Source organism: Tachysurus vachellii, chromosome 24 (genome assembly GCF_030014155.1).
Source record: "Tachysurus vachellii isolate PV-2020 chromosome 24, HZAU_Pvac_v1, whole genome shotgun sequence".
NCBI classification, from domain to species: domain Eukaryota; kingdom Metazoa; phylum Chordata; class Actinopteri; order Siluriformes; family Bagridae; genus Tachysurus; species Tachysurus vachellii.
In genome coordinates this window covers 5,416,879-5,437,751 of record NC_083483.1, presented here as the reverse complement: position 1 = coordinate 5,437,751, position 20,873 = coordinate 5,416,879, and the positions used below count along the sequence as shown (strand labels likewise).

At 38.4% G+C, this 20,873-nt stretch overlaps 2 protein-coding genes across 2 annotated transcripts; both read right to left on the bottom strand.

The window, feature by feature from the left end:
* Positions 1–654: 654 nt before the first annotated feature.
* On the bottom strand, positions 655–9,522 carry cyyr1 (cysteine/tyrosine-rich 1). The gene is made up of 6 exons (XM_060859846.1): positions 9,519–9,522; positions 8,983–9,045; positions 4,606–4,690; positions 3,801–3,812; positions 1,179–1,339; positions 655–1,062 (listed from the first exon to the last, which is right to left on the bottom strand). The coding sequence occupies exons 1-6, from the start codon at positions 9,520–9,522 to the stop codon at positions 917–919; spliced, it is 471 nt and encodes a 156-aa protein (XP_060715829.1). The 3' UTR covers positions 655–916.
* A 5,463-nt stretch (positions 9,523–14,985) lies between these two features.
* adamts1 (ADAM metallopeptidase with thrombospondin type 1 motif, 1) lies at positions 14,986–20,428 on the bottom strand. The gene is made up of 8 exons (XM_060860053.1): positions 19,485–20,428; positions 18,567–18,907; positions 18,301–18,433; positions 17,732–18,189; positions 17,454–17,640; positions 17,189–17,367; positions 16,894–17,069; positions 14,986–16,808 (listed from the first exon to the last, which is right to left on the bottom strand). Exons 1-8 carry the CDS (start codon positions 20,095–20,097, stop codon positions 16,094–16,096), a joined length of 2,802 nt encoding a protein of 933 aa, XP_060716036.1. The 5' UTR covers positions 20,098–20,428; the 3' UTR covers positions 14,986–16,093.
* Between the last annotated feature and the right edge of the window lie 445 nt (positions 20,429–20,873).

Genomic DNA, 20,873 nt, shown 5'->3' with positions numbered 1-20,873 from the left:
CACACTCACACATGCTTGCACACGAACAGACTTACGGACTCACACGCAAACACTCGCATGCTCTTTCTCTCTCTCTCACACACACACACACACACACACACACACACACAGCTCCAGGCACAGAATATTGAATGAAACACATGAAGAGTTTAACAAAATGGACAACACACTCTGTACATACAGTTTTTTCTTCTTTTCCTTTAAATTATTTTATCTCACATGAAAGATTCTATTTCTCTCATAGATTCAGTATAAAACAAAAACATTTAGTTACCACATGTATCAAAATTCCTGAAGTCACTTTAAATTTATTTGATGTAAATTTATTACATTTTTATGACCACATCATTTACATTTTTAACATTTTGCTAATCTGCCCGATGTCTTCATCCAGAGCGACTTACTGGACATCTGAGACAAAATACAATGAGCAATTAAGGTTAAAGGTTTCACTCTTTCGATCAGCAGCCCACAGCCTTAACCATTGAGCCGCCATTTCTTTTGGAATTTCAACATCAACATCAACATTGTCTAGTTTCAGTTCACAGATGAAGGTGCTGCCAGTGAGCAATACAGATCATCATAAAATAGAAACAACTATTTTACGTCACAATCTCAAAATCTTTTACGTTTTGTGTTAAAGAGTAATCCAAGTGTTCTTAAGACCAGCGCCGGCATATTTATTCCAATTTTCAGACAAAACAATAAAGTCAATAAAGTGTGTTCAAACCCTGGGAATGATTCACATCCTCTTTAATATAACCAAGTCATTTGAACGTACAAAATGCAGAGTTCAGATTATTTTTTCTTCTTCACGATGTACCAGAGGTAACTTTTGATACTTTTGCACGTTCAGCCCTGAAAACCCTAAATAGGGCTTTCCAACCAACTTCTGGCGCCAAAGCATGATGAAAGTTTATTTCTGATTAGAGGTTATGACGGTGGTGGGGTATGGTGGAGGTGGCGAGCGGTTGGCTGTGCTGGAGGGCAATTGGGTATATGGAGGAGGTTGAATATCTGAGGGAGGCATTTCAGGGTCATGGTTGTAAGGAGGTGGTTCCGCTGTGTTTGAAAGACAGACAAAAATAAATACGACAATATAAATTCCAGATATAGAGGCGTAACAAAAAAAATCATTCAGTTCTGCACAAAACTGCGGTGAAGTGATGCTTCATTACCTGAAAAGCCCCCAGTTACCCTGTTGATGTACAAAGTGTTGAAGGTGCCCACTTGCGCTTCACGTGTGCTCTTCAAGCACATGCAAAGGCAAATAAAAATAAGTCCCACAATTATTACCACAAAGAGTATTCCAAACACCATCCCTGAGATCGTTGTACCCCTGTAAACAAAAAACAAGAGCCATGTCAGTGCTTTATAATAAAACAGACAAACATACAGTAAACAAAAGTCAGACTGTCTTTATTTAATCAAAAACCTTTTGTAAATTAAATATCATCATGGAAATGGGACTTCATTTGAACGGTCACCCTCCGTCAATTCTGTTTTTACTCATCAGGGTCTAAATAACAATTGCCTGGTCCTCTTAACTTCTCTTAACAAACAAATCTCCTCAGGTGACAACAATAAACCCACCAGGTCCAATACGTAGTTATTTTACCTCAGAAAGTGAGCCCTATAACATGCAGCACCAGCTTTAGCAACAATATCTTGAAGTACATTTTTGTAATAAATTATATATATATCACATCTAGACTGGCAGACTGGCAGACGCTAATTTGCTTTTATAAGTACACTGGAGTGTTCTGAAACTCATTCATAACGTATTGGTTCAATTCATAACTAAATGATACACAGGCTAAAGAATGAAGATGGGAAGCCAGTTTTTTTTAAATTTTATCTTCTATTTGAATGATTTTAGTTGAACGAACTGTGTGCGATCAGAGAGATATGAACGAAACCATTTCAGAGGTGTGTTGGTGATGCCAATAGTGGAAAGCCTGTCTAAAAGAATATTGTGGGAAATTGTATCAAAAGCTGCACTCAGATCAAGGAGTAGGAGGATGGATAGTAAGCCAGAATCAGCTGCTATAAGCAAATCATTTGTAATTTTCAATAGAGCCGTTTCAGCGCTATGAAATGGGCGAAAACCAGATTGGAATTGTTCATATAGATTATTGCCAGACAAATGGATATGAAATTGAGCAGCAACAACTTTTTCCAAAATTTTAGAAATAAAAGGAAGATTAGAAATAGGACGAAAATTATTAAGGTTGTTGGTATCCAATCCTGGTTTCTTTAGAATTGGAGTTACAGCAGCTGTTTTGAAAAGAGAAGGAACAACTCCAGTGGTAAGGGAAGAATAAATAATACCCATGATAAAAGGGGACAGAGAGGAAGCAGTAGCCTTAACAAGGACAGTTGGTATAGGATCAAGAACACAAGTTGAAGATTTAGATTGATGAATAAGTTTTAAGATGTCATCAATTGAGGGTAGAATAAACTCAGAGAACAGTTGTGTAGGAACAGATAAAACTGAGACACATGGAGTGGCCATAAGTTGATGATGAATGTCTTCAATTTTTGAAGTAAAGAATGAAGCTAAAGTATTGCAAAAATCAGATGAATACAAATAAGAGGGAAGTGAGTCGGGGGGTGTTGTAAAATTTTTCAATAAAGAAAAAAGAACCCTTGAATTCCCTTCATTAGAACCAATTAAGCCAGAATAGTATGTAGATTTAGCTTTGGCAATAGTTTCTTAATAGTAAGACATATGTTCTGAATACATGTCCTTGTGCACAGTAAGGCCAGTTCTTCTAAAAAGTCTCTCAAGCCGTCGTCCTTTTGCTTTTAATTGCCTGAGAAAAGGAGTGAACCAGGGTGCAGTAACAGCAAACGAAACAGTCCTAGTCTTAAGTGGGGCAAAAATATTAAGCAAATTATGGAGACTTATTATAATGAGAGACCAAGTTATCTGGAGTGGAACAGCTGTCAGCCCTAGGAAGACTTGCAATGCTTAAAGACAAGCTGTCCAAATTAATGTCCTTGATTTTTCGAAATGATATCATGCGTACAGATTTCGATTTGAAAAGTGGAAGATTAACATTAAAAGACAGTAACAGATGATCAGTACATGGAAAAAAGTCTGCATTAAGGTTGTCTAACCTTAAGGAGAGACACCTGAACAACAGATTAAATCCAAAGTATGTCCTTTAGAATGCGTGGGAAAATTCACATGCTGCTGCAGTCCGAAGCTATCCAGACAAGATGTAAATTCTTCAGTAAGATTGTTGTGAACATCATCCATGTGAATATTGAAATCCCCCACAAGAATTATATTTGGTGAGAGTGTAGTTATTTGATTCAAAAAAGCAGCAAAGTCAGGGATAAAATCCTTGTTGAACTTTAGTGGTCGATTTACAGTACTGATAATAGTTGGAGTAGATCCAGAGAGCTGACAAACAGCAGCCTCAAATGAGTGGGAGGCAGAAACATTCAAAGACATCAGTCTCCACTTCTCACGGTAGATTATCGCCAGACCGTCTCCTCGACCAGAGTCACGTGGTTGAGAGATGTAAACAAACCCTGGCGGAATGGCGTCATTGAGTGCAATAAAGTCATTTTGTTGCTGCAATGTTTCGGTTAAAAAGAGAAAATCAATCTTGCGATTTGCAAGAAGATCCTGCACAAGATGCCCCTTACTCGTAAGTGAGCGGATGTTAAGAAGACCGAAACTGACAGTGTTGTTGTTGCTTGGTCTGGAGTTAGCCGAGTTTGCCAGCACACGCTGACCGGCGCGGTGACCGGCGTTCCTTGGTGGGCGTCGAACAGCTGACCATAGCGACTTTATATCACTGGATTTATTATACCAGAAGTTCCGCCGAGAGCCACGATGAATGTGGCAGATATAAGATGTCCGGATGAGCAAGCAGTGCAGGAGGTATTGAAACAGTACTGCGGACTGTACAAATATGATGGTAATTATTGTTATCGGGGAGAGCAGCCAAGACGCGCCAGCGATCATTCTAACCTTCAATAATGACTTGACTAAACATGTCAGAAAGAATTGCACAGGTAACTCCTGCACATGTATTACACCTTCACTGACCACAGGCTTTGGGAAGAACTTTAAAGTGTATGGTTTGCATTTCCGACTCATCTAGGAGACGTATAAACTTACACGAAACCCTTCAAGGATAGTTAAGATCCTGGCTTCCTAACTAACATTCTGCTGTATGCTTCTACATAGAACCTTTGTTTCTAGCAGCGTCTTTTGGTGTAATCCAATTAATTCTTTGGTAAGGCGGCGCTAACGAGCGTCCATGTGGTTTGCATTTATTTCAATGAGCTCACAGCGTAGTTAGGATCGGCTTGGCATTTCACGTACACAGAGTAGAATCGTACAATTTGGCTGCTACAAAAAAAAAGTTGTAGCACCATGTTGTAGTAAAGAGCTAGTCAGGGATATGGTTATTATCACAGAGCACTGGATATCAAGGTTTCAGATTTGTGAGCATGAGAATTAAAATAAAAGCTGCTTGTAAAAGTTACAGGTCAGATTAATGGTAATAAGAGAAGAGAGTAAAAATGGAAGTGTGTGTGTGTGTGTGTGTGTGGATCTGTGGTGACGTATGAGTGTGTACATACCCCATATAGTCAAAGTATGAGCAGCAATAAGGAGGATTTCCTTCACAGCAGTAACTACAGCCAAAGCACTGAGCCTCGCTGATGCCTACAAGTGTAGACAAACACAAAATAAATTCCAGCATGGCTTCCAATGACCTGAACAAGGAAAAGAAAATCCTTTAGTGTCAGCAAATAAACTCAGAATTGCTGCTACAGAATTGGAATCGGAATCAGAATGACGTGACATCATCAGAATCAGAATGACATCATCGCCAAGTATGTTTGTGTTCTATTGTGTTACACTGTATTGTGTTGTGTTCTATTGTGTTACACTGTATTGTGTTGTGTTCTATTGTGTTACACTGTATTGTGTTGTGTTCTATTGTGTTACACTGTATTGTGTTGTGTTCTATTGTGTTACACTGTATTGTGTTGTGTTCTATTGTGTTACACTGTATTGTTTTGTGTTCTATTGTGTTACACTATTGTGTTGTGTTCTATTGTGTTACACTGTATTGTGTTGTGTTCTATTGTGTTACACTGTATTGTTTTGTGTTGTATTGTGTTACACTGTATTGTGTTGTGTTGTATTGTGTTGTACTGTATTGTGTTGTGTTTTATTTTAGTTTTATTGTGTTGTGTTCTATTGTTACACTCTATTGTGTTATTTTATTTTAGGTTTATTGTGTTGTTGTGTTTTATTGTGCTGTGTTGTATTGTGTTACACTGTATTGTGTTGTGTTCTATTGTGTTACACTGTATTGTGTTGTGTTCTATTGTGTTACACTGTATTGTGTTGTGTTACACTGTATTGTTTTGTGTTGTTGTATTGTGTTACACTGTATTGTGTTGTGTTGTATTGTGTTGTACTGTATTGTGTTGTGTTTTATTTTAGTTTTATCGTGTTGTGTTCTATTGTTACACTCTATTGTGTTATTTTATTTTAGTTTTATTGTGTTGTTGTGTTTTATTGTGCTGTGTTGTATTGTGTTACACTGTATTGTGTTGTGTTCTATTGTGTTACACTGTATTGTGTTGTGTTCTATTGTGTTACACTGTATTGTGTTGTGTTGTTGTATTGTGTTACACTGTATTGTGTTGTTGTATTGTGTTACACTGTGTTGTGTTGTATTGTGTTGTACTGTATTGTGTTGTGTTTTATTTTAGTTTTATTGTGTTGTGTTCTATTGTTACACTCTATTGTGTTATTTTATTTTAGTTTTATTGTGTTGTTGTGTTTTATTGTGCTGTGTTGTATTGTGTTACACTGTATTGTGTTGTTTTCTATTGTTACACTGTATTGTGTTGTGTTCTGTTGTATTATACTGTTTTGTGTTGTGTTCTGTTGTATTATACTGTATTGTGTTATATTGTGTTGAATTTTAGTTTATTGAATTGTGCTGTATTTTGGTTTTTTTGTGTTGTATTGTATTTTACTTTATTGTATTGTAACACAAAATAAATTTCAGCATGGCTTCCAATGACCTGAACAAGGAAAAGAAAATCCTTCAGAATGACGTGACATCATCAGAATCAGAATGACATCATCGCCAAGTATGTTTGTGTTGTGTTCTATTGTGTTACACTGTATTGTGTTGTTGTTTTGTGTTATTAGTTTTATTGTGTTGTGTTCTATTGTGCTACACTATATTGTGTTGTGTTTTTAGTTTTATTGTGTTGTGTTATTGTGTTACACTGTATTGTGTTGTGTTGTATTGTGTTACACTGTATTGTGTTGTTTTATTTTAGTTTTATTGTGTTGTGTTGTATTGTGTTACACTGAATTGTGTTGTGTTATTGTGTTACACTGTATTGTGTTGTGTTTTTAGTTTTATTGTGTTGTGTTGTATTGTGCTACACTGTATTGTGTTGTGTTGTATTGTGTTACACTGTATTGTGTTGTATTGTGTTACACTGTATTGTGTTGTGTTCTATTGTGTTATACTGTATTGTGTTGTGTTGTATTGTAGATTATTGTGTTGTATATTAGTTTTTGGATTTTATTGGGTTGTATTTTTTGTTTCTTGTGTCGTGTTTTATTTTAGTTTATTTGCTGTGTTGTATTATAGGTTTTTGTATTGTATTGTATTTTATTTTATTGTGTTGTATTTTATTTTTTGTATTGTGTTGTTGTATTGTATTACACTGTTTTGTGTTGTGTTCTGTTGTATTTTAGTTTATTGTATTGCGCTTTATTTTAGATTTTTTGTGTTGTGCTTTACTTTATTGTATTGTGTTGTGTTCTATTGTATTATACTGTATTGTGTTGTGTTCTATTGTGGTATACTCTATTGTGTTACACTCTATTGTGTTGTGTTCTATTGTATTTTACTTTATTGTATAATACTGTATTGTGTTGTGTTCTATTGTGGTATACTGTATTGTTTTGTGTTATATTTTATTATACTGTATTGTGTTGTGTTGCATTTTAGTTTTTGGATTGTACTGGGTTGTATTTTAGTTTCTTGTGTTGTATTAGTTTTTTGTATTGTATTGTGTTTTAGTTTCTTGTGTTGTATTGTGTTGTATTGTATTATACTGTATTGTGTTGTGTTCTATTGTATTATACTGTATTGTGTTGGATTGTGTTGGATTTTAGTTTAGTGTTGTGTTATATTTTAGTTTATTGTGGTGGATTTTAGTTTATTGTGTTGTATTGTATTATATTGTACTGTGTTGTGTTCTGTTGTATTATACTGTATTGTGTTGGATTGTGTTGTATTTTAGTTTATTGTGTTGTGTTGTATTTTAGTTTTTTTGTGTTGTGTCCTATTGTATTATACTATATTGTGTTGTATTTTAGTTTATTGTATTGTGTTCTGTTGTATTTTAGTTTGTTGTATTGTATTGTGTTTTAGTTTATTGTATTGTCTTGTATTATACTGTGTTGTGTTCTATTTGAGTTTATTGTGTTATGTTGTTTTGTGTTGTATTTTAGTTTATTGTATTGTGCTGTGTTGAATTTTGCTTTATTGTATTTTGTTGTGTTGTGTTTTATTTTAGTTTATTGTATTGTGTTGTGTTTTAGCTTATTGTGTTGTGTTGTATTTTAGTTTATTTAGTATCGTGTTGTATTGTGTTTTATTTTAGGTTACTGTATTATGTTGTACTTTAGTTTATTGTATTGTCTTGTGTTTTATTTCAATGTATTGTGTTGAGTTTTAGTGTATTTTATAATATTGTATTGGGTTGTGAATGAGAGTGTGTGTGTGTGTGCCCTGCGACGGATTGGCACTCCGTCCAGGGTGTATCCTACCTTGATGCCCGATGACCCCTGAGATAGGCACAGGCTCCCCGTGACCCGAGGTAGTTCGGATAAGCGGTAGAAGATGAGTGAGTATTGGGTTGCCTTTGGCCCCCTGGTGGTCCAGAGGCAGAATGACTTCATTGCCAAGTATACTTGTATTTTGTTGTATTGTATTGTATTCTATTATATTGTACTGTGTTGTATTTTAGTTTATTGTATTGTATTAAATTTTGCCCAAATGAATGTAGGTGCTTAAACCTTGCAAATGTGCTAATTCACACCAACATGGTCTCATACATGGAGCACTTTGCAAACATAAATCTTACAAGAGTGATAGTTAAGAATGGAGTAGTATTTGCAACTTTTTGATATGGGATCAGACAAAATAAGTTTGTTTGCAAATTTAAAATCATTTCATATCATGTGTCTCCACACACATGAACAAACATACTTGCTGGCATGTCAAAAACCCACTGACTAAATAATCTGAAGTGTTGCCACAGGCATAACAAACCCTCCCTTGACCTTCACATTAGTGGTGCCAGTTTACATGTGGAACCCCCACTTTAATGTGTCTGGTTGATGTGTGTGTGTGTTTGTGTATGGGGGTGGGATTGGGGTTGTGTGGGGGTGGGGGCATGTTCACCACCATGTGTGGTCCCCAAAAGGTCCTGCACATTCCTTTGGGTCCTGTCAGCCAACAGGATCAAGACAAAAGGCCCTATAGAGCTTCAGACACCTTTTTAAATGGTACCACCTTGAGTAACCACCACCCCTTTGATTGTGTAGTGTGAATAGGGGTTTAGCTATGCGCTGATATTACAGACTCACTAATGGACGCTTCATCAATCTATTAACTATAGAAGAGTTTGTAATCTCATTCAGGGTCTCAAGTTTAGGATTCCAGAGAAGTTCTGAGTTCTTCTCAGTAGGCCAAATAACAGCTCAAACAACATACAGTATATATGTATGTAGAACAATGTAAAACAATGGCTATTTTTAATGGAGCAACAATGTTCACAATGGTTTTGCTGCACGTTGGTACACTGGAAATCTGAGGCACTTAAATCACACCCTGTTAAAGACTGACCTGACTGCTGGATATATTTAATCCTAGTGTACAATCAGTCTCTGAATGAAAAGAGACTTACCGGCAAAGAGACATAGAAGCAGTGATTTCTTCAAGAATTTCCATTCTGTCTGTAATACGTCATCTTGTGGATTTCCATCTTTCTCTCTCTCTTTCTCTCTCTGTTTCCCTTTTTCTCTCTGTCTGTCTGTCTGTCTCTCTCTCTTTCTCTCTGTCTGTCTCTCGCTCTCTTTCCCTCTTTCTCTCTCTGCTTCTCTCTCTCTTTCTCTGTTTCCCTTTTTCTCTCTGTCTCTCGCTCTCTTTCCCTCTTTCTCTCTCTCTGCTTCTCTCTCTTTCTCCGTTTCCCTTTTTCTCTGTGTCTGTCTGTCTCTCTCTCTGTCTCTCGCTCTCTTTCCCTCTCTCTCTCTCTCTCTCTCCCTCTCTCTCTGCCTTATTGTAATACAGTTAAAGTATCACAGTTAGAGGAATGATCTCTATATAAAAATACAATAAGATGTTCAGAAAGAGAGACCACAATCCTGGCTGGATGTAAACTTGATGCTAATTAAATGAATAACAAATGAAGTCGGAATCCCAATTAGACGTTTAAACGGAGACCCATGTGTTCCTGCTCCAGACAAAAATAAGTTTTTTTGCCTCCTTCCTTTTTTTTTGCCAGGCTCTCAGCTACCTCCCCTCCCCTCCCTTTGTGGCTGAAATGACTCTTTACTGTGTGCGTGTGTGTGTGTGTGTGTGTGTGTGTGCATGTGCGCGTGTGTGTGTGTTAATGTGTGTGTATGTATGTGTGTTAATGTGTATGTGTATACGTATGTGTGTGTGTATGTGACGTGTTAATGTGTGTGTGTGTGTGTGTGTGTGCGTGTTTAATTCCTTACAAAACACCGTGGGCGCCTCCACTGTCACGACGCGCTGCTCCACTGTCAAAGAAAACGCAAATAACATGATGGAGGGAATGTGTTCAAGTCGTGTTTACAAACACAGATGATCAAATATCTCTGTATCTACAGTCGTATGCAAAAGTTTAGGGGTTCCTAAACTTGACACTTTGACAACATCCTGAATTGACACTTTGTCTAAACTTGTTAGCTTTTTATAATAAATGAATACCTTTTCAATAAGCTTTTCATAATGCACAAGTTAAAGATTCAGTATCTGTTTTTCACAACATATTTTGTTACTACACATTTTATGTCAATTACAGCATCTACATTGTTCACATCAGAGGTCATTTGAAAACAATCAATTATAGAATAAGTATTAGATTTATTTAATAACTTTAATTCATAATGATCAAAAATCCAGAGGGCCAAAGGTTTACATACACCTAGAGTATAGAAAATCATGTATTAATTTTTACAAACCCCTGACTGGCCTATTGTCATAATTAGGAGTAAACCTGTGTATTTATTTATTTTTATTTGTATTATTTGTCTATACCTGTACATACAGGGAGTGCAGAATTATTAGGGAAGTTGTATTTTTGAGGATTAATTTTATTATTGAACAACAACCATGTTCTCAATGAACCCAAAAAACTCATTAATAGCAAAGCTGAATATTTTTGGAAGTTTTTAGTTTGTTTGTAGTTTTAGCTATTTTAGGAGGATATCTGTGTGTGCAGGTGACTATTACTGTGCATAATTATTAGGCAACTTAACAAAAAACAAATATATACCCATTTCAATTATTTATTTTCACCAGTGAAACCAATATTACATCTCAACATTCACTAATATACATTTCTGACATTCAAAAACAAAACAAAAACAAATCAGTGACCAATATAGCCACCTTTCTTTGCAAGGACACTCAAAAGCCTGCCATCCATGGATTCTGTCAGTGTTTTGATCTGTTCACCGTCAACATTGCGTGCAGCAGCAACCACAGCCTCCCAGACACTCTTCAGAGAGGTGTACTGTTTTCCCTCCTTGTAAATCTCACATTTGATGATGGACCACAGGTTCTCTATGGGGTTCAGATCAGGTGAACAAGGAGGCCATGTCATTAGTTTTTCTTCTTTTAGACCCTTTCTTGCCAGCCACGCTGTGGAGTACTTGGACGCGTGTGATGGAGCATTGTCCTGCATGAAAATCATGTTTTTCTTGAAGGATGCAGACTTCTTCCTGTACCACTGCTTGAAGAAGGTGTCTTCCAGAAACTGGCAGTAGGACTGGGAGTTGAGCTTGACCCCATCCTCAACCCGAAAAGGCCCCACAAGCTCATCTTTGATGATACCAGCCCAAACCAGTACTCCACCTCCACCTTGCTGGCGTCTCAGTCGGACTGGAGCTCTCTGCCCTTTACCGATCCAGCCACGAGCCCATCCATCTGGCCCATCAAGACTCACTCTCATTTCATCAGTCCATAAAACCTTAGAAAAATCAGTCTTCAGATATTTCTTGGCCCAGTCTTGACGTTTCAGCTTGTGTGTCTTGTTCAGTGGTGGTCGTTTTTCAGCCTTTCTTACCTTGGCCATGTCTCTGAGTATTGCACACCTTGTGCTTTTGGGCACTCCAGTGATGTTGCAGCTCTGAAATATGGCAAAACTTGTGGCAAGTGGCATCTTGGCAGCTGCACGCTTGACTTTTCTCAGTTCATGGGCAGTTATTTTGCGCCTTGGTTTTTCCACACGCTTCTTGCGACCCTGTTGACTATTTTGAATGAAACGCTTGATTGTTCGATGATCACGCTTCAGAAGCTTGGCAATTTTAAGAGTGCTGCATCCCTCTGCAAGATATCTCACTATTTTTGACTTTTCGGAGCCTGTCAAGTCCTTCTTTTGACCCATTTTGCCAAAGGAAAGGAAGTTGCCTAATAATTATGCACACCTGATATAGGGTGTAGATGTCATTAGACCACACCCCTTCTCATTACAGAGATGCACATCACCTAATATGCTTAATTGGTTGTAGGCTTTCGAGCCTATACAGCTTGGAGTAAGACAACATGCATAAAGAGGATGATGTGGTCAAAATACTCATTTGCCTAATAATTCTGCACTCCCTGTATGTCTATACTACTACTTTGCACTCCTGGTTAGATGCTAACTGCATTTCATTGCCTTGTACCCTTGTGCAAATTAAATTTGAATCTAATCTAATCCAAGACCTCAGGTCTAATCCAAGACCTCAGGTCTAATCCAAGACCTCAGGTCTAATCCAAGACCTCAGGAAAACAGTTGTGGACTCTCACAAATTTGGTTCAACTCTGTACAAACAATTTAGTTCTGCAAGATAAAGATCTTGGGAAGACAGACACAGCATCATTTGGCAAGGAGAAAAAATAACTCAGGGATGAATGAACTTTGGTCTGAAAGGTTCAAGAGAATCTATTTTTACTTTTGGTGCCAAAAAATTGTGAAAAGAGAACACATTTTATGTAATATTTTACACTGAAACCGATACAGTAAATAAAAATGGAAATAAACATGTTTTTACACATTCTACTGAAGTTGCCTCTTAATAACGTAGTACATAAAATATCATAACTGACTGCAAACAGGAAATATATATACGGTAACAGGAAAAGTGTGGAGCTGTGGAAAACTTGAGCTTGGTATTAAGCGTTTTTCTTTTGCTTGTGTGTTTAAACATTTGGCCCTAAACTGTACATTTTTTATATCATAATAAAATCTCTGACATTTTTGTCCTAACTGACTGAAAACTGTATAAGATCTGGACATATTTGTAATTTGGGAGAAACTCTTTAGGAATTAGGGACACATACGTCCCTTAGTGTAGGCCTTTACTTTGAATGACAGTTTTTTAAATCTATTTGTAGTAGCGTATTCATGGGAACAGTTCATCAAATTTCTATGATATTATTTAAAATAAAAAAAAAGTCATCTTCAGTAGCTTTATTCAGATCAGGGTTGCATTGAATATGCAATGTGGAACTTTACACCCCAATTAACTGACCAATGATAACAATAACAAAATAAAACAGTAGACTACTACTACCACTAAAAAGTAGGTAAAATCTTATAATAATAAAATAATAGACATCAGTCTATAATTGTTTGTCTCCGTTTAAGACTCTTAGTCTCTTAGTCTGAACTATACTGTCCCAAATTGCTTACACTTGGCACTTTATGTACACACTATAGAAAACCCTCTTATATACTATAATCACTTGTTGGTCATTTTATTAGGTATGTCAATGTGTGTTTTATAAGTTTAGTTACAGTTACAGTGACAGAGCCACCAACTATCTCTTGGGAATATTAGACCAGCTGTAGTGGGGAAAAAAGCACTACACTCATATAGGTGTTGTACTGCCCCCTTGTGGACACACTGTGTCAAATATGTGTAGCATTTGGTGGTTAAACCAAAGAGTGATGCAGTATCCAGCTGCCAGAGAAGGTAAGTGAAATGCTTTAACAACAAAACAGGAACATGATTTCAGTTTAATTTGCAACAACTAGCTTAAACATGTTACTATCACTTCAGCATCATGAGAATAAAAAGGCATTTTTATATTAGTATATGACATTTATTTGTTAACAACAAAGAAATGAGCTGAGTAACAAACATTTATATGTTAGTTACCAGTTTCCATGCACTGGTGTCCACTTTATAAGGAACACTTCTACATCTAGAGATTCATGCAGCGCAATACAAAAAAACATGCAGATACAGGTCACGAGCTGGTTTGAGTATTTCAGAAACTGTTGATCTGGGGTTCACACACACACACACACACACACACACACACACACACAAAAGTTCTCTAAAGGTCACACAGAATACACATTGTGTGAACAAAACAAAACAAATTGTGTGAACAAGTGTTTTGTGGATAGAAATGACTCGTTGATAAGAGAGGTCAGAGGTAAATGGCCAGATTTGTTTGAGCTGACAGGAAGCATATGGTAAGTTAAATAATCACTCTGTACAACCATGGTGAGTAGAAAAGAATCTCAATGTACATCAATCCTTGAGGTGATTGGGCTACAAAAGCCGACACCACATCATGTTCTCCCTCTCAGTGAAGAACCTGAGGCTATCATGGCCCACAGATACTGGACAGTTGACAATTGGAAAAAAAATCATGTGGTCTTTTTTCCACACACATTTTCATCCACATTAAAGTGTAATGTGTTGTGGGTTCTGAGATACTTTTCTGCTTAAAATGGTTGTAAAGCATTACAGTTTGTCATGTTTATTATGAGGTACCATGGTATATGAGTTATAACCTTCCCTACGATGAAGCAGGGTGTTGAGAGAAAATGAATGCAACAAAATACAAAGAAGTCTTATTTAAAGCTTTCACCTGAGTGCCCATAACTTCAGACTGGGTTAAACTTGTGTTAAACTTGTGTTAAACAAGACAACAACCCAAAGCAGGCAGCCAGTACAACACTGGAGTGGCTTTGGATAGAGAACCAACCCAGACACTGAGGGGTTAACTCTCGTTTCCAGTCCCAAGCCAGGAAAAAAATAGGGGTTGCGTCAGAAAGAGAATTCAGCGTAAAACTTGTGCCAAAATCAAATATGCAGATCAGATGCGATCTCAGTAACTGATTGTGGCATGGATGTTATTGCCAGATGGGTTGGATTTAGTATTTCAGAAATTTAACCAAACGCACAGCCAACTTTAGTGTTTACACAGAAGTGTGTGAAAAACACAGTAAAATGTTGCAAAAACATTTTTACTCTTTACAGAAAGCTTCATATCAACAATATACTCTATTAAACAGCATTTTAAAAAATCCATTTATTATTATGAATTAGCAATTACAACAGAAAAAAAAAATTCTGTTACATTTTCAACCCTGAAGTTTATTTTTCTATAAAAATATGTACAATGGCAATTATTATTATTATTATTATTATTATTATTATTATTATTATTATTTGCAATTTCTTTTAAGAATGACATAAAAAAATATTATAGTTATATCGGTGTTGTGGAACAAAGTTCTTTCTGTTATTACTTTGGATTAAAGTATCAGCCAAATAAATAAAATAAATCTAACAAATCTAAATGTGTCATTAGTCATAATTGTTGTTCAATTTACATGAAAGTAGATGTAAGCCGTTAAAAAACCTCTGTAAGTCTTCAGAAGCTTAGAAAAGTCTGTTTATGCCATTCATTCCAAACCCCTTTTAAGTCCAGAACAACACACACACACAAATGATTTCGGTTCACAAGTCAATGTGATACTTTATTCATAAACCTAAGACCATATATATATAATACTGTATAAATACTCCAATATAATCTACATCCTTCTGTAATTTCAATAATAATAATAACAAATAAAAATTCAATAATAATAAAAAAAAAGCCACAAGATTATATTTAACAGGCTGTACAAAAATAAATAATGTTTGGATATTCTGTACAAAAAGATGACACCTTCTCGGAAGGCACGAGAGACTTACTTATGAAGTAGTAGCAGGAGAGAAGTCCCTCACCCTCCATATATGCCTTCTAACACACGCACACGTACACACACGCACGCACACACACACAATCACTCCGATAGAGAAATCATGTTCTTTGGCAATTTTTTTAGGTCTATCTTTGTTAATTAATGATGGGGTATGCTTTGAAAACTTGAAAATACATCAACCTGTATACTAAATGTGTAGCTATATTTAGAAATTCATACATAAAACTTGCTGAGTATTATAGCAGCGTGTGTGTCTTTGAGATCTGGGTTTAGTAAGGTCTTACTTAATGAATCAATGGTTCTTCCTGTCTTAGCCAAATACTAATAGATCCCAATATATTCACATCTATAATAATTACTCATTGTTTATTTTATGGATGCTCTCATATATATTTTCCACTCATATAGCAACTATCTGTCCAGTCCAGCTCAGACAGACAGCAGAAATACATACACTGGAGCTTTTTGTACAGTCATTCACTCAAAAACACACTCACACTCAATGACCTGTATGCGTGTCATTAGCACCTAAAGCAGCCAAGGTGTCCTTATATTTTTTTTTCTACTCTTTCTCAATCCTATCTTTACAGACAGGTACACAGTGTGCCCGCTTTGTGTCCTGCACCCAGTGTTGGAGGAGTGGGAGCTATAGTGCTGGTTCAAGGTTAATTGCAGTCACCGTCATAGGGGACCCTTTGGGTCCTAAACCTGCATTGCTCTTTTTCAACGAATAGCAGAATTTACAGTCAGCAGCTGCCTCTAGTCCTAGCCAGACTTAACAGGCATTCTGGATGCATAAGTCTAGCAATGGTCGTGGCCGTACTTTTGAGTGACAGCTGTCATGGGGCAAAATGTGGCTGTCGTGACCCATACAGTACAGTGTACGTTTCCGGAAACCTCGGCCACATGTCTTAGAACAGGCTGACCACTCTCCCAACACCCAGGATGGACAGGCTTGTGTGTTACAGGAACGAGTGGAAGAAGGACGCAGCTCTTCTGGACAATCTTGTGATGATCGACCCTGGTCATCCAGACAGAGCACATCCCTCTTCTGTGTACCTTCACCACATGTCTGTGAGCAGGGTCCCCATTCACGCAGTGTCCACTCTGCACCTCCTACTTCTGTGATAGCATTAATTGAATGTCGGTTTGTAGAAGTGGGCCGTGGGGCAAAGTAGCTATATTTGAGACGGGGGCGAGGAGAGTCACCTACAGACAGTACCTGGACTGTCAATGGCTCTGGAAGAGGGGCAAAGCTGCGGAGACGCTCAAGAGAGGCTGAGGATCCACTGTAGCGCAGAAGTGCACCTTTGAGAAAGATATCAGTCTCCAAAGTTGTAAGCTTGTAATCACCGTTTAGTAGGTAGGTGCCATCTTGCCGGCAAACAGCCAGGTAGCTGTTGTCAAATCGACGGCCACCAGTGGATCGCTGCTTGACATCGAGGTGCGTAGCACCTGCAGGGATTGTCACAACATCCTGATACCCAGGTCTGAAAGGATAGGAAATACAGGTCATGTTCCAATTTTCAGGTTTGGTAAGTAAACCAGGAAACTTCTTTATAAGTGTTTGCTTACCTTGCATACTCCAATGATCCAGACACTTTCTTGCAAGTGGATCCATCCCCTCCACAAACGCCACATTTATCAAATTGTTTATCTGAGCCAATCACACGGTCACATCCAGCCTTGACGCACTGTCCTTGGACACAAACAGAGGTGGAGTCGGGGGTGCAGGGAGTTCCATCTTCCACCTGAGGGCAGCAGAGTGTAAGGTATTATGTTTTGTTTCTGAATTCAATTTACAATCCTGAATTATTTTACATACCTAACAATTACATAATTGTATTATCTGCTAAGCTTTCATACACACCTTTGGCTTGAGGATGAAGAAGTAGCCTGTTCCCTTTGCTCTGCAAACCAGCTTACAGCGGTCCTTGGGTGATACGCCAGCATACTTCGGTACCCATTCAACACCCTCACTTGACCCAAATGTTACATGGGAAGAAATGTCATTGTGGGCCAGACATTGCTCTTCACGGAAAGTTAAACCTGGACAGAGGATCAAAAGGTAAGCGACAGTCCCAAATACAGATATCATTATCAGTCATGTCACACTCTTCAATTCCGACTCTTACCATTGCTGTCAGGGCATTCTTCTGTATTGCAGGAACGGTACTGAACTCTTTTGCCCTCACAGTATTTGCCTCCATTCTTGGGCATAGGGTTGTCACATTCCCTAAAAGAGTACTGCACACCACCACCACAGGTACGTGAGCACTCACCCCAAGGTCCCCAAGTTCCCCATCCACCATTGACTGGGATCTGTGAACATGAACATGAGGCAGAAACTGTTAGACATCTAACACCTAGGTATCTAGATTCTATTGTAAACAATGCACCAAATGGTGCTTACCTGATAACTGGCTGCTTCTTTACTGCTTAAACACTGGCCTGCCATACAGTAGCTGTCATGCCCACATGGAGTTCCATCAGCCCATGGAAAGTTCTTGGTTTGGCACACAAGTAGACCATTTGTTGTAGTGACAGTGCACCAGAGAGCTGCACAGGTTGTACTCAGGTCAGGGCAGTGCTGTGACTCCTCCCCAAAAGTGAGACGGCACTGATAATCAGCATTGTACACTGAACCTGGCAGGGATTGTGGTAATTGTTGAGGCTTCTGTGGCTTGTCAAGCAGACACTGACCATGGCCATTATCCAGGAAAGCTGTTATCATCAGTGCACTGCACGGAGACCAGGGATGCAACTGGTTCAAGTTGGAAAGTGTAGACGCCATCATGTGGGCGCCCCAGTTGTCACCATTGATATTAGCACACTGCTTCGCATCATCATGGGGCATATTGAACACATGACCTAAAAGACAGTGAAATCAGCTATATAAGATTTTGAATGTTTTATAGTAGCATTTTGTACCTTTCTGTTGCCATTGCGTCGTGTGCAGAACAAATTAAGGAGCCATCTTACCTAGCTCATGTGCAACAGTGAAAGCTGCCTGCAGTCCATCATCCTCAATGATGGAGCAACTTCGCTCTGGATCACACACTGTGCCAACATCAGCCATTCCTAATGTGTCACAAGAGTGAGCGCCACATAGATCCTAAAGAAAGAAGATTGAGAAGTATGAAGCCAAGCCATTTCAACATCTAATTTCAGAAAATCTATTATCACTTACTTATTGGTTCATTTATTTATTTATTTATTTATTTATTTACAGTAGACTGGATTCTTACTTTTCTGGTGAACAGGATGGCGGTGTCATAATGTTCTGGGTGACGATCACTGGGAGGGTTGTGCTGTCTTTGCCACTGGCAGAAGTTCCTCAAAGTGAGAGCAGCATTATTGGAAACCTGTGGTCCCTGTTCTTCTTCATATATCACCATAAGTTTTACCACAGAAAGTGTAATAGAGTTATGAATAGTTGGGTGGCGGTAAAGATGAGAAGCTACTGCCATTATGGTTAGCAGGTAAGGCTTCAGTCCAGCTCCGTGTAATTCTGCCATTGACTGATCTGCCACAATCATGATTTCCATATATCGTGGGGTGGACACAAAACGACGGGCCCGGTGATGTGCTAAAACAAGGACAAGATATGGATATTTGTCATTAAATACACACTACTTGTTGACTGATATATGGCAGCTTTCCCCAGAGGCTTTAATTTCATATAATAATTTCTAGATAAATAGTAAATCATTGTTATGTAATATGCAGAATTGTTTATAAAACAAGACAAGCAGAATCCGTAGTGTCTGCTATTATGTCTCACTTCCAGCTAAACCTACGTAACAAGTTACACTGAAGTTTTGGACACAAATTTACGCCATCCGCATTGGGGCAAAGTCTGCGGAAGCTCACCAGCGCAACACGCGCAATCAGGGGGCAAGTTTCCACGTTTCACCATCTCAGACCCTCCCGCCTTCTTCCACTCCCTCCTACGTAATCACTGAGCTCTACCCACCCTCCCCTTTTCTCTCCCTGAAATATGCTGGCTTCATTCCCATAACCGCCTCACTACTTGTATTTTATTAATGCGTCAGTGGCATGCGTTACAGGATGCCTTAGTTAGAAGTATTCTGTGTATTGATATTATACAGCCTATTAAATGCTAGTCTGAACAATATTTGTGGTTTGACTGATGTTAAACCTACCTTGGGACTCATTTGGAGTTGAGGCGAGCTCTTTATCTGATTTGGTTCTATGGTGCTCGGGAACTTTTTCCTCGTCTTCTTTGACCCCGCACTTGGAGCCACCGACCTCGCCATGGAACCGCCTGTTTCTCCGGCGAATGATGTGCATGTCCTCGCTTGAAAAACTGCTTTCCTCAGTGGCATTCGTGGGCTGAATGAAATACTCTTCATCACCGTAGCTGAAGCCACCCCTCAGTCCATGGCAGACGTTAAGAGCGACCGCAGAGTTTTCCTCTCCGTTCACTGTTCCTGTGTAAAAGCAGCGCGCCTCCCCTGAGCTGTCAAACCCCTGCTGGCCCTCCGGTTTCCCCACTACATGGAATACAAACCCAGGCGCCAGGAAAGTCTGATCAGGCTCCAACTCCAACACCATCTGTTTCCCAAAGATGTCCAACCGATAGAAAAGCTTTTCTGATTCTTTCTCCTGAGCCTCTGAACTTAAAGGCGATTCCTTTTTGCTCTTGTAGGAGTCGAGCTGAATTGGTACCAGGGTAGTTTCCTCCCATGAACTCTGCGCCGCGTTAGCGCACAGAGCAGCAATTAAACTCAGCGCAACACGCACAAAAAACATCATAATCCGTCAAGAAATACGTTCAGGCTTTTTTTTTTTTTTTTTTTTTTTTTTTTGTTCTGCAAAAACTGACGCAAAAGTCCAGGCGCGTAGATCAAACTGAATTTCACAGAAACTTCTTACCTATTAAAGCTTACCTAAATAATAATAATAATAATAATAATTAAAAAAAAAGAAATCCAGTGCAAACTCTATTTGAGTAAAGTAAAAATAAATATTGAAAATGATGCAGCCTTTCAGAGCAAAGATTCTTTTCTCCCGGATGAAAGCAGCTGTCTGGGCTGGGACAGTTTCTTTCCCTGTGTCTCCTTTTCTCTTAGGTTCGAGCAGAACCCGGCTCTCTATATATGCCACTAACAGGACCACCCCTTTCCTGAAGCCCTTTTGATCAGGCGGCTACGAAATCTCGTGCGCAACCCAACGCAGCAGTGGCCTGGCGCACGGCCACAATAATTAATCACAGTAGAGTAGGACGATGCTGCCCTAGAACACTCTTCCACTTCCCACACAAACTCCCCCTAAACTTTTTCTTTTTTGCGCATTCAGCCTCTGGGATCCGATCAGTTTGTCCACATTTTAATGTTATATTATACTGTATAACTTTTTTGTGCACAAGGCTATTTCTTGTAAGATATTTTCCAAAGCATATTTCTTAACACTTAACATTTTGATGGGCAGTAAATGAAAACAGGATTAAGTTAAATAGGGATTGGCAGGACAGTGACGACAGGCAGATGAGCCAGTTCTCTGTTTCCTTACTACGTGCAGACTGCCCGGGT